At 40.4% G+C, this 14,700-nt stretch overlaps 2 protein-coding genes across 2 annotated transcripts; both read right to left on the bottom strand.

Annotated features, from left to right (window-relative positions):
* Positions 1 to 869: 869 nt before the first annotated feature.
* LOC120930648 (olfactory receptor 11L1-like) lies at positions 870 to 5,854 on the bottom strand. The gene is made up of 2 exons (XM_040341825.1): positions 5,807 to 5,854; positions 870 to 1,811 (listed from the first exon to the last, which is right to left on the bottom strand). Exons 1-2 carry the CDS (start codon positions 5,852 to 5,854, stop codon positions 870 to 872), a joined length of 990 nt encoding a protein of 329 aa, XP_040197759.1.
* Positions 5,855 to 13,534: 7,680 nt separating this feature from the next.
* On the bottom strand, positions 13,535 to 14,467 carry LOC120930647 (olfactory receptor 11L1-like). The gene has a single exon (XM_040341824.1). The coding sequence runs from the start codon at positions 14,465 to 14,467 to the stop codon at positions 13,535 to 13,537; it is 933 nt and encodes a 310-aa protein (XP_040197758.1).
* Between the last annotated feature and the right edge of the window lie 233 nt (positions 14,468 to 14,700).

Here is a 14,700-nt window from a genome sequence, read left to right as displayed (position 1 = left end):
TCATAAAGCTTTTTTTACTTCTATGCAATTAGGAGTAGGAAAGATAGACATGTCAATTGTCAGGTCTAGGGCTATATTACAGTGCCCTTCTATCAGGAACAGAACTTATTTGTGTTGTTCTACTCTGTTTGGGGATCATCTTCGGGGAGGTATAAGTTGACCAGCATTATCTTAAACAGTTGGCCTTTAACTGTGTGCAGTCGTCCATCATCATCTGGGATTACCTCAGTTTCCATCCAAGCCAAATTTTTATAGAGCAAAATTGAGACTCTTCTAGATTTACTTTCTGAGAAAGTACAATGATGTGCTATAAGGAATCTGTTAATTTGGGAATTTTATTGGATCCTGTAAAAATACAATTTAAGTTTGTTGCTTCCATCATTCCTGCAATAATATGGTTCTCTTTTCTGGAATATAGAGCCCTCTTACATTGAAGGTTGTAAAGGATATTTGTGGCATTGTCGTAGGAGCCCTGTGATCAGGACCAAGAATGGTGAGGTTTCAGGCAAAGCTCAGGATAGGTCAAGAAGAACGGAAGTGGTCGGGGTCTGGAGTTGAGCGAAAAAAGGAAGAAAATTGACAAGAGATCAGGTTGTATCAGAGAGTACAGAAGAAGATACCGGAATAGACAGAAATAAAAAGTCGACTGAGTAGAGTGCTAATAGTCGTACTTCCTTAGTGGAAGAAAAGGGTGCAGACCCAATGGTAGTGTACCCTGTGAACATAGGACTTCTAAAAATACCAGCCAACTAAGAAGTTGTATTTCCTCACAAGCCAAAAACTGGAACAGGTTCAGCAATTGAGAAAGATGATGGGGTACAAACCTGAGTCCATATTTCTGGATATGTGACAAAAAGGTGTAACCCCATTTATATGTTGCCCCCATTGTGGTTGATGATTTTAGCTACAGCTTTTTTTAAGTCTTTATTCCTCAGGCTGTATATAATTGGATTCATCAGTGGGGTCACCACAGTGTACAGCAATGACAAGAATTTAGTGATATCCAATGACTGTCCTCTACGGGGTACCAAATAAACACAAACTAGAGTACCATAATAAATACAAACCACAGTCAGGTGGGAGCTGCATGTTGAGAAAACTTTCTGTCTGCCGGTAATAGATGGGATTTTAAAAATGGTGATAATAATATAAACATATGATACAATAATTATAAAGAATGGGATAACAACAAAAACGAAATTCAGTAATGTCACTTCAAGCAGAACATTAGCAGTATCAGAGCAGGAGAGTTGTAGGACTGGCTCAAGATCACAGAAAAAGTGATCCACAATATCCGGACCACAAAAATGTAATTGTGATATTGTTAAAGTGGGAATCAGTACTACTAAAAGACTTAACACCCAACATGTGATACTCACCAACCAACAAAACTGGAAGTTCATTGCTAAAGTATAATGCAATGGCTTACAGATGGCCACATATCTGTCATAACACATCACTGTCAGAATAAGACACTCTGAAGTTTCTGAAACACAAAAGAAATAAAACTGGGAGATGCAATCAGAAAATGATATTGTGGACCCCTTCATTAAAACAGCATGGAGCATGTTAGGAAGAATGTTAGTTACCAGTAAGATATCCGATACAGAGAGCTGGGAGAGGAAGACGTACATGGGGGAATGGAGGGATTTGCTGTAGGACACCAGTATGATGATCAGGAGGTTTCCACATATTGTCACACAATAGATTAAAAGGAAAAGAAAAAAGACCAGAAACGTTATACTGTGTGGAGTCCGAAGTCCTAATAGGTGGATCAGGGTAACACTGGACACATTTTTCTCCTCCATAACCTGGAAAGAGAACAATAACAATGGAAACAGGTCTGTTCAGAGGGTAGGATTCAATTACAGTATATTGTTTCAGTCAATTATTATCTTAACTATATTGTGCTGGTATATTTATAAAAGATGAGGCAAAGATACAGTATATAAAATGTTAAATGTGTCATAAGGCATACACTATATGGTCAAAGGTTTCATATACCTGTATTCAGAGCCTGAGATGATGAGGGTGACCTCTTGCACAATTCCCATCCAAGCACCCCTGGATGTTAAAACAGGGTCTGCAAGTGTGAAGGAAAGGTACAAGTGCCAAGGTGTAGACACCTTGAGCAGGACCTGGGGAGCACTGGTATCAGGCAAGCAGAGGTACTGTTGGTGATACACCTTAAAGATTCCAAGCCATGTCCAATTGATGGTGGAGTCAGGTCCCACACCTGGTCAAGTGACAGCTGGATGGAAGGACACCAGGGAGTAAGAAGAATCAGAGCCAGAAACAGGCAGAAGTTGGCAACAATCAGCAGCAAGGTACAGATTTTCTAGGCGGAAGTTTGGTCAGTAGTCCAGGCTGGGCTTGGTAGCAGAGGCAGACAGCGAACATGAGCAGGCAAGGGTAATCCAAGAGCAAGGTCAAGAGGAAACCAGTTCAGTAACTGGGTCAAGGTTGTATATCAGGGACTGGATCACAGGAACAAGGTTGAAGACCATAAAGCAAAGAACTAGTGCAGAGTTCAGGTTTGAATAGACTGCCTTGCAACAGTGCACATGCATGCATGTCTATGTGTGCAAGCATTGATGAACAGTGAAAAATGCGCATTCCATCTTCTAGGCTCATTTGTAATCAAATGCCTACATGCACGCACATTAGCCAGACGGTGTGTCTAATGCTGGCCATACACTATACGAAAAATCGGCCAAATCCATTTTTGAAAAAAGAACGTTCGGCCGTGAGCGCAAACGATAGTGCCATCATGTAATGACTGATAAATCGTTCAGTGGACATAAATTAAAAAAAATTGGTTCATTTTTTTTACATATACCTAGTGCAGACAGTTCAGACAGGAAACACATTAACCTTTCAATTTATCGTTAGTTTGGCAGAAAATTTCCAAACTTGCCTTCGTTTTTTCGGCTCAAAAACGTCCCAAGGATTATTGATTTTGTGCCCATTAACTGTTAGAAAAACGAACAAACTGTGTAAACGACCGAATTTCAACCGATTTTTCATATAGTGTATGGCCAGCATAAGCATTATGGTTTGCACAATGTTCCTGACAATAGGTTCGTAGGCATTTGACCATCGCGACAGAATAAGCTTGTTGGACATCTCATTCCAAAATCATTAGAATGAATACAGGCATACCCCACTTTTAAGTACACAATGGGGTTTATTTACTAAAGCTGGAAAGTACAAAATCAGGCTCACTTCTGCACAGAAACCAATGAGCTTCTAACCCCAGCTTGTTCAATTAAGACTGGTAATAAAACCTGGAGGCTCATTGGTTTCTATGCAGAAGTGAGCCTAATTTTGCGCTTTCCAGCTTTAGTAAATAAACCCCATTGTGTACTTAAAAGTGGGGTATGCTTGTATGCAGTTGTACCCCCCCCCCCCCATCTTATTATTTGCTGTTATAAAAGCCTACAATCTTTTGTGAAGGCTTTTCCCAAGATTTTGGAGGATGCCTGTGGGAATATTTGCATATTTTGCCAAAAGACCAATTGTGAGGTCAGATACTGAAGTTGGACAAAAATACCTGATTTGCAATTGGCAATCAAAATTATCAAGAAGGATGTTTAGTAGTGTTGAGGTCAGGGCTCTGTGCAGGAATTCCTTCCCACTGAACACATCTAACAATGTCTTAGTGGAGCTGGCATTGTACACAGGAGAAAAGTCATGATGGAACACAAAAGGACCTTCCTCAAAAAGTTATCAAAAGGTTGGAAGTGCACATCTAAAATGTCTTGGTATACTGTTGCATTGGGGTTGATTTACTAAAATTAGAGAGTGCAAAGGCTGGTGCAGCTGTGCATGGTAGCCAATCAGCTTCTAACTTCAGCTTGTTCAGTTAGGATTTGACAAAAAAAAAACTAGAAGCTAATTCGTTTCTATGCAACACTGCACCAGATTTTGCGCTCTCCAGTTTTAGTAAATCAACTCAATTAATAATATACTATAATAGTATACTTCACTGAAATCATGTGAAGTTAATATTTTGGCAGGGCATCTGTATAATTTGGGCCATACAGCATAGGTGTCCAGAACTATTTGTATGGAGTTTGCATGTTCTTCCTGTGCTTGTGTGCATTTCCTCCCACACTAATGGTAGTTTAAAGGAGTTGTAAAGGTAGAAGGTTATTTATCTTTAAGCTTTCTATGCATTGAGATAAAAAAAAAATTGTGTGTAGCAGCCTCCCCAGCACCTGATATTTACTTACCTGAGCCTTATCTCTCTCCAGCGATGTCCACGAATGTCTGAGTCGTCCGGGACACTCCTCCAGCAGCGGCATCATTGGCTCCCATGGCTGTCAATCAAAGTCAGTCAGCCAATCAGGGAAGAGAAGAGGCAGGGCCGGGTTGGGCTCCAAGTCTGAAAGGACACATGGAGTTGTGACTCGGCTTGGGTGCCCCCATAGAGAGCTGCTGACTGTGGGGCACTCGATAGGAGGGAGGGACAAGGAGCAGCAAAGAGGGACCCGGGAAGAGGAGGATCCGGGCTGCTCTGTGCAAATCCACTGCACAGAGCTGGTAAGTATAACATGTTTGTTATTTTATTTTATTTATGTGACACCAGAGGGGGAGGGTTCCGAAAAGCGGAGGTTCGCTTTTTGTATGGACCTCCACTTTAAGTGTTTAACCACTTGAGATCCGCGCTATAGACAAAAGACGTCTACAGCGCGGCTCTCAAGTGCCAAGTGGACGTGTTTGGATGTCTTTTTCTGTGCATTACCCGCGCACGCCACTGGGGGGTGCGCAGTGGGTAAACACTGTGCCGGCGCATCGCTAGGAAGCCGATGCGTGTACCTGGAGGCCGCGATGTCCGCCGGGTACACGCGATCGGCGGTGACAGCAGGGACGTGGAGCTCTGTGTGTAAACACAGAGCTCCACGTCCTGTCAGGGAGAGAGGAGACCGATCTGTGTCTCTTGTACATAGGGACACAGCATCGGTCACCTCCCCCAGTCAGTCCCCTCCCCCCACACAGTTAGAACACACCCAGGTAATACATTTAACCCCTTCCTCACCCCCTAGTGGTTAACCCCTTCCCTGCCAGTCACATTTATACAGTAATTAGTGCATTTTTATAGCACTGATTGCTGTATAAATTTGAATGGTCCCAAATTTGTGTCAAAAGTGTCCGATATGTCCGCCGCAATATCGCAGGCCTGCGATTTTTTTTAACAAAAATATGTAGAAGAATACGTATCGGCCTGAACTGAGGAAAATTTTTTTTTTTTTTTTTTTAAATGGGATATTATTATAACAAAAAGTAAAAAATATTAATAGTGTTTTTTTTCCAAATGTTCTGTTTTTTTTGTTTATAGCGCAAAAAATAAAAATCGCAGAGATGATCAAATACCACCAAAAGAAAGCTATATTTGTGGGGAAAAAATGATAAAAATATAATTTGGGTACAGTGTTGTATAACCGCGCAATTGTCATTCAAAATCCGTCAGCGCTGAAAGCTGAAAATTGGTCTGGACACGAAGGGGGTTTAAGTGCCCAGTAATGAAGTGGTTAATTTATCAAGAAGAGTTATCATATCCTACTATATTTACCAGAATCTTTAACCAGATCTATAGTTGAGTCTACATAGCTACCCTTGTTTTCCCCGACCATATGTTTGTATGTTTTTTAAAGTACTTGAGCAGAAACATCATTGTATTTGCTTTGCAATTTTATCAACTTTTGTAACCCTCTGAGTTGCCTTTTTGTTTTCTTTTATTCAATAAAACATATTTCAAGTAAAAAAAAAAAAAAAAAGCTAAGAAGATGCACTAAATACTTACCTCTGATCTGGAGTTATTGATTCCCTGATACAGCATGCCAAAAGCCATGACCCAGGGACAAGATATATGAAAGACAGATGGTCACATCTGGTCTGCTTTATCCATCATTTTATCATTGCAATAAATATTTATATCAAATGTATTCTCATGTACTTACAGTATTGGGATAATCAGTAATGAGTGTTTGCCCTTTGCTGTTGCAGTGACTCGTTATACAGAACAGTGTTGTTTTATATAGAAGTCGATAGATTTACATGTAATCCTTGGGAACTGGAAGCGTTTAATAATTGATTTCACAGGGCCAATTATTGATGATTTCACAAAATTATATTTAGATGTATTTTATTTTGAATCTTTCACAAAGCCATTTGTTAACTATTGATTGGAAACACATAAAATAACTTGAGAATAATAGGAAGAATATACTGTGAATTAAAATGAATGTGTGGCCGGCTATGGAAATTTCAAGTGATTCTAAAGGAAAACGTTTTTTTTTTTCCTTTAATGCAGTTTGTGCATTAACCACTTGAGCAGGGCCATCTTTAAGGCAGGGCAAAAGGGGCAGCTGTCATTGTTGTGGGACCCAAAGCAGCTGCCTCATACTTGCCAACTATGCCAGTTTAAATTCTATTGTCCCTTGAAGTTTTAGTCCTGTACTATGTCCTGATATCTCAGTGTGAAGTGCTGCTACTAATGCTGCCCAGCTCTGCCCTATTGTTGTGTACAGATTACTCACCTGCAGGGTGTGTTTACATGTAAATAACCATCATTCATATGTAAATAATGGGATCATTCATATGTAAATAATGGGAGCATTCATATGTAAACAATGGGATCATTCATATGTAAATAATGGGAGCATTCATATGTAAATAATGGGAGCATTCATATGTAAATAGTGACAACATTCATATGTAAATAGTGACAACATTCATATGTAAATAATGGGAGTATTCATATGTAAATAATGGGAGCATTCATATGTAAATAATGGGATCATTCATATGTAAATAATGGGATCATTCATATGTAAATAATGGGATCATCATTCATATGTAAATAATGGGAGCATTCATATGTAAATAATGGGAGCATTCATATGTAAATAATGGGAGCATTCATATGTAAATAATGGGAGCATTCATATGTAAATAATGGGATCATTCATATGTAAATAATGGGATCATCATTCATATGTAAATAATGGGAGCATTCATATGTAAATAATGGGAGCATTCATATGTAAATAATGGGAGCATTCATATGTAAATAGTGACACCATTCATATGTAAATAATGGGAGCATTTGAGCCCCTATGCAATCTCCTAAACCGGGAACCACGGTTATTAAATATTCAGGCGTGTCAATATCATCATCAGCCAGAAAACGGTGCAATCTGCCTGGAAGTTCCATAAAAAAAAAATTCTGATCCTTCTAAACCCTGAGTGCTACTCCATGAGGGAGATTTACTAAAGGCAAACAGACTGTTCACTTTGCAAGGGAATTTATTCTTAGCTTAGCTAATGAGGTGAAGCTTTGCTACCTTCCATCATCCAATCATGTGCAAGCCAAAATACCGTTTTTTTTTTTTCCTTACACTTGATTCGGAATTTTTTGTAAAGTGAATTTTCTTCACATTCACTAAACTGTGGAAAAATTCCCCTTCAAAGTGATAATTCTCTTGCAAACTTACCGGATTACTTACCGGCCCCTTGCTGGGCTTCCCCAGTGATGTAGCAGAGGGTGCGTCAGAGGGTTTAAAAAAATGGAGGGTTGGGACTTTAAATGAGATGCGATTAGCAATATGCGATTAATTATATATATGGAAAATATAAAAATTATTTCCATAATGACCAGGCTCAAAAATACCAAACCAAAGAAGCACTAACCAAATTAATCTAGTCTAACTGTATGTAATTAAAACAGAGGTTTAGTTGCAGTTATTTGCAAATATCTGGGAAGCTGCAGGCCAAGCGCCACGACACTCTGTGTAACTGCAGTCCTAACTATGATTTTTAAGGCCTCCAAAGGAGGAACCCAGGTGTGCTAATTAATAGACAGGGAGCAGAAGGCAACCTAGAACCGCCCCTATCTATGGTTGGTCTGGCAAATGAGAGCACTGAAAAGACAAAAAACAAAAAACAGGGGTGAAACCAATACATGCCTACCAAACTAAAATACCACCAAGCGTCAGAGGGTGCGGGGTCATGTGACGGGTGGCCCCGCCTCCCCTATATAAGAAATGTCACAGCTTCAGCCGCTCATTCGATAGGCTGTGTCCAGCGGTGAGAGGAGGTCGGGGATGCTGCGCTCTGGATGGATCTTCTCATCGCTGGACTGGAGATCACCCGCACCCGTAGCTGGATACAAACAACGTTGGAGCAGGAAGCCGGGAACGAGTGTCACTGCTGGATTTTTTTTTTTTTTTTTTTTAATAAAGGACTTTTTTCTACGGTGTGTGTGTTTTTTTTTAACTATTTACACTTGCTTCGCCACCGGGCAAGGGTTGTGGGGATGAGGCCCTTGTCCCCATCAACATGGGGACATCCTCCCCATGTTGAGGGCATGTGGCCTGGTACGGTTCAGGAGAGGGGGGGCCGCACTCTGTCCCCCTCTCTTTTCTGTGGCCGGCCAGGATAACGTGCTCGGATAAGGGTTCTGGTGTGAATTTTTGGGGGAACTCCACGCCATTTTTTAAAAAAATTTGGGGTGGAGTTCCCCTTAAAATCCACACCAGACCTGAAGGGCCTGGTAATGGAATTTGTGGGGACCCCCACGCTATTTTTTTATTTTTTATGAATGAATTCGCTCTGAATTGCTAGAGCTGACAATTCATTATAGCTGCAAAGCCGGTTTTAAAATACTTTTTTTCCTTTCAGAAATGACACTTTGTGCAGGGACAGTTCTATGTATGGGAAACGTGCGCTATTTCACATGCTAACTTTACACCCCCCATAGGTACGGAATTTAAAGTAATATTTCACTTTTATTGTTTCACTTTTAGCATTATTAAATTCACTGCTCCTGAAAAAACGTTAGTTTTTAAAACTTTTTTTGCATTGATACATGTTTCCTGGGACAGGACCCAGGTCCCCAAACACTTTTTAGGACAATAAATTGCATATTAGCCTTTAAAAATAGCACTTTTGATTGCAAATGTTCGAGTCCCATAGACTTTAATAGGGTTCTAAAGTTCACACAAACATTTGGTGTGTTTGCAAGTTCTGGTGCGAACCGAACAGGGGGGTGTTCGGCTCATCCTTAGTCAGCAGTAAAGCCACAGGTTTCTGTCTTGTACTGTAAATCCCAAATGTCTCTGGACAGCTATCTGTTTTTCCGATGTTATTGATGTTCTAAATTTGATATGATTTTGCTAGACCCATAACACATTATCCTATCATTCGGTTTCTCCAGAAGCAAGTTTACTCTGACCTTCACAGCTCCAGCTGGTGAGAGCATTTTTTCTTATATCTTCATTGTTTTCCAAATTTTACAAAGGAGATAAAAAAAAGTCAAATGGAACAAACATACATACTTCTCATCTAGTATCTAGTATCTATTCCCAATATGTCCAATATAACATGTTAGAGAACTTGGCAACATCTCCATCCATGGATCTTCCTACCTGGATGATCTGTGTATCAGGCCTCATACACACAACCGTTTTCCTCGACAGAATCCATCAATAAACTTGGGGGCAGAGCTTTTTTGCTTTTTTGCCAAGGAAAACGGTCGTGTGTATGTTTTTCATCAAGGAAACTGCCGAGGAACTCAATGAGAAAAAAAGAGAACAAGGAGGCCTTGTACACACAACCGTTTTCCTCAACAGAATCCATCAAGAAACTTGGTGGCAGAGCTTTTTTGCTGAGGAAAACGGCCGTGTGTATGTTTTTCATTGCGAAAACTGTCAAGGAACTCGACGAGAAAAAAAGAGAACAAGTTCCCTTTTTTCTCGACGGGAGTCTCAATTTCCTCGTCGTGTTCCTCGTCGGGCTGGTTTTCGATGAGAAACACGTTCATGTGTATGCTAAGAAACCCGCGCATGCTCAGAATAAAGTATAAGACGGGAGCGCACCTTCGGTAAAAGTAGCGTTTGTAATGGAGATAGCACATTTGTCACGCTGTAACAGACTGAAAAGTGCAAATCATCTCTTACCAAACTTTTACTTAACACGCAATAACATGAGATTAGCAAAAGCAGCCCCAAGGGTTGTGCCAGTGGAATCGAACTTCCCCTGCCGTTGTATGTGTTGTATGTCACCGCTTTTGAGAACGACGAGATTTGGTCCTGACAGTGTGTACGCAAAGAAAGCTTGTCAAGCTTCTCCACAAGCCTAACAAGGAACTCGTCGAGGAAAACGATGTTTCATTTACGACAAGTTCCTCGGTCGTGTGTATGAGGCCTCAGTGTTTTAGCAACGGCTTACATTTTACCCCCTTCTCTGATGCTTGCTTTGTTCCAATTGTCCTCTACGGATCGGCCTGAATTGTTCAGTCCCTATCTTTTACGGATAAATATATACACAGTTTAATTTATGCCGACATCAACTTTATACCGGGATACATTTTAGATGACAAGCTCTCGCCTGAATACACTGCTAAGCTACATTTGAAGGCTATAGCGACCTATCACAATTTAATCATCATCAGTCTTAAAATATCTAATTTATTTTGACATGTTGGCTCTTTTCATGATATGTCCAGAATAAGACAGTTGAGGCTGTTTTCAGAAGAAACCTAGATCTCGGTCCGCTTGTCCATTGCTAACCAGGGCTGAAGGCTGAGTATACCTTCAGAAAAGTAAGAACGCTTAGAAGGACACAAGGATCTATAAAAGAACATCAAGCTGGAGTACCGGCTGCCCCTCACATCACCAGATGGATCCAGTAACAGGAATCCCCAGAGAGATGTCCCCGTAATCTGTATTCCCAGGACTCCACACACGAACATCAGGAGATCCCTCGGGAGGATCAGATTGTTTATGGCTGTTCTATTCACTCTCCACTTCCATGGGGTACCTCACTCCCAGGGACAGCTGTCCCCTGAGGGTATCTTCCAGCTTTTTATCTAGGGATTACCATCTCAACTCCCAGGAATGATTGACTTGTCCGGCCGGCTTGCAGCCCTTATTGCTATCAATCAGACCCAGAGGTATCTCTATACTGGTGTCTCTATATATCAGCATCTGCTCCTGATGAGTGGATAGCTCAATGAAACACCTCAAGCTATTCTGATGCTACAGTCATGTCTACTATATGGGATCATTTCATTATTTTTACCTATTTTTATCTGTAATCTGCTGTAACCATCATGAATTTTATATGTTTATTATGTGATATATGGATCAACGTGCCTGACTGTTTCTATATTAATATTAGAATAGCGTAGACATGCTATTTCTACGCTATACTATCTTGTATGCTGGATATTGAGATTCAGCTAGTACAGTTTTAGTATCCATTTTTTGGTCAGACACTCATTGCCCGGTATCACCTTTTAGGTTCATGTTTCATTTAAAGTCCCAAACTTTTTTCAGTATAAATGTTAGAGAAGTAAGTACAACAATATAAACTATACAAACAATACTAAATACACAAACATTAACTATACAAACATACTTCTAAAAACAGTATCATTGGGAATGTATTGCTACATTCAGTCCATTTTTTACCACATTTATCTTTCTATCTTGGAGCATTGCTTCCTGAGCCTTTGTACCTTAACAAAAAGATTAAGGGCCCACTCACGTTATGTCATTTATTCATTTAGAATGGGCTGCCAAGACACCAGAATGGATAAAAAAAAAACGTTTCTGTCAACCTTAGCCAACTTACTTTAGAGTCTCTGCTGTGGCATCTATGTCTCCCATTTAGGTGTATTCCACTGGGGGTCCAAGTCAGGCTAAAAGTCCGTCCTGACTCCATGTAATCCACAGAACAGGGAGAGAAAAATCTAAGCCAACGCACACCATACAAGCCCAGTATGTAATAGGTCATAACATCATCAGCCTAACTCCAGCCAGGTCACGCTCTTAACATGTTTCGTCCCACCCATAGGGCTTACTCATGGATGTCTTCATGAGTAAACCCCATGGTGTGAAATATGTTGGGTGGCATGGATTTGGGTTCCTGGATGGAGCTAGGCAGAGGCTGTTATCACCTATTACATGCCGGGCTTGTATGATGTGCGGTAGCAGAGATTTTTCTCTCCTAGTTCAGCAATTTTTCTGATTCAGAACACATATTGTAGCCCATGTGCATTGAAACCTTTCAAGTAACTTTGAATGCCACTGAAATCAATGATAACAGTTCTTTGTGATCCAATTGACTGGCGTCTGTGGTATTTATCTAAACCAACTAAGTAATATTGAGTGCAAATATGCTGCATTTCCACCCGGCCCATGTACAAGGTAAGGATAGAAAATAGCCTTAGCCTCTGTCCCCCCCATTCACGCCCCCAACATGTTTTACCTTGCCCACAGGTTTTATTTACAGCGTTATTACTAAGTTCTATGACTAAGCCCTGTGGGCGAGGTGAAATGCATCAAGGAGTGTGGCCAGAGGGGAGCCGAGGCTGAGGCCATTTTTAACCTGTACCTTGTACATGGGCTGAGAGGCAGTGCAGCATCTTTGTACATAATATTACCATGTGCATTAAAGCTATATTGTCTTAGTGCATTAACCACTTGCCAACCGCGGCACACAGATATACGTTGGCACAATAGCAGCAGTGGGCAAATGGGCGTACAGGTATGTCCCCTTGAATTTGCCACACGGCGGGTGCGCGCACGCTGCCACGGTCTCCGTGACCGTGCCCGTGGGCCCCCGTGAACTCGATGTTCACCAACGGCACACGATCGTGTCATGGAGAGGCAGAATGGGGAGATGCCTATGTAAACAAGGCATTTCCCTGTTCTGCCCAGTGACTGGACAGAGATCTACTGCTCCCTGTCATCGGGAGCAGTTATCTCTGTCATGTCAGTTGTAGCCCAGCCCCCACAGTTAGAATCACTCCCTAGGACACACTTAACCCTTTGATCGTCCCCTAGTGTTTAACCCCTTCCCTACCAGTAGCATTTACACAGTAATCAGTGCATTTTTATCGCAATATCGCAGTCACAATAAAAAATCACAGATTGACGCCATTACTAGTAAGAAAAAAAATGTGTTTTTTTTATATTTTTTGAGGATATTTATTATAGCAAAAAGTCAAAAATATTGTGTTTTTTTCCCCAAAATTTACGATATTTTTTTGTTTATAGCGCACAAGATAAAAAACACAGAGGTGATCAAATACCACCAAGAGAAAGCTTTATTTGTGAGGAAAAAAAGACATACATTTTGTTTGGGTACAGCATTGCACGACAGCGCAATTGTCAGTTAAAGTGACGCAGTGTCGTATCGCAAAAAGTGCTCTGGTCAGGAAGGGGGTAAATTCTTCTGGGGCTGAAGCGGTTAAGATAACATTCAAAATAAAGCTGACATTGGTTTACATTTTCCATCTTAAGCCCCATACACCCTATCAGTTTTCCTGCTGGTTTTCTCTTTAGGTTTACCAAAACCATGTAGTACAAGGACCTGCCTGATTGCATTCAAATTGAAACGCTTAAGGTTTGACCTCATATTAGATGGTTTTGGTAAACCTGAAGAGAAAACCATCAGGAAAACTGATAGTGTGTATGGGGCTTTAAAGAGGGCCCTGATTATGGGAAGTCATGCCCATTGTATTCTAAGATACAATTCTACAAAACATTTGATAATTCTTTCTAAAGGCATTCTTAATATCTTTGTTTCTCAAGCTATATATAACAGGGTTCATTAATGGTGTCCCCACCGTGTACAGCAGAGATAAGACTTTGCTTATTTTAAGGGATTGTCCTTTGATTGGAAAGCCATACATAGAGATCAAGGTTACATAATAGGTAGACACAACAGTGAGGTGGGAGCTGCAGGTAGAGAAGGCTTTCTGCCTCCCGGTATTGGATGGAATCCTTAGAATGATCTTGATAATATGAATGTATGAGAAGGTGATAATAATAAAAGGAATAACAAGTACGGGAAAACTAAGAAGGGTAACCTCCAACTGAACTAATGAGGTCTCCGAACATGATAATTCTATCAAAGGGGAGTAATCACAGAAGAAATGGTCAATAATATTACTGCCACAAAACTCAAGTAACCCTAGAGACAGGGCATTGATGAAGGATATAGAAATACTCAACATCCAACATGTCACAATAAGATTCTTGCACAATATGTTATTCATAATGGAAATATAGTTTAAGGGGTTACAGATGGCCAAGTAGCGATCGTAGGACATGACTGTTAGAAGAAGACACTCTAAACATTCTGAAAATGAGAAGAAGTAGAACTGAGTGATGCAGCCAACAAAAGATATATAAGTTCTCACGTTGACCACCACATGAAGCATTTTGGGCACAATATTTGTACTCAGTATAAGGTCTGATAAAGACAGTAGGGTAAGAAAGAAGTACATGGGAGTTTGGAGGTTTTTGGTGTTGACCACCAGAGTGATGATCAAAAGATTTCCACATATGGTCATAACGTAAATCAAAAGGAAAAAAGTGAAGAGATAATTCTGTAGACCATAGAGCTCTTGAAATCCCAGAAGAATAAACCCCATAGACAAAGAGGTGTTCATCTGTAGATGTAAGAGTTATAAACGTTTTGACATAAGTGGATGTTTTGTGGTGGTATACGTATGTAATGAAGGCAATATTGTTTACACATCCAAAAACAAGCAGTAATTGAATACAATTTTACAAAATATAAAACATATTAAAGATACATGTAAAGATTCCCTCATTTCTCTATCATCACTTAACAGCTTAGATCAGTGGTTCTCAACCTGGGGGTCGGGACCCCCTTGGGGGT

Source organism: Rana temporaria, chromosome 3, assembly GCF_905171775.1.
Source record: "Rana temporaria chromosome 3, aRanTem1.1, whole genome shotgun sequence".
In the NCBI taxonomy this organism is placed as follows: Eukaryota; Metazoa; Chordata; class Amphibia; order Anura; family Ranidae; genus Rana; species Rana temporaria.
The sequence above is the reverse complement of the archived record's forward strand: the minus strand, read 5'-3'. Positions and strand labels throughout refer to the sequence as shown.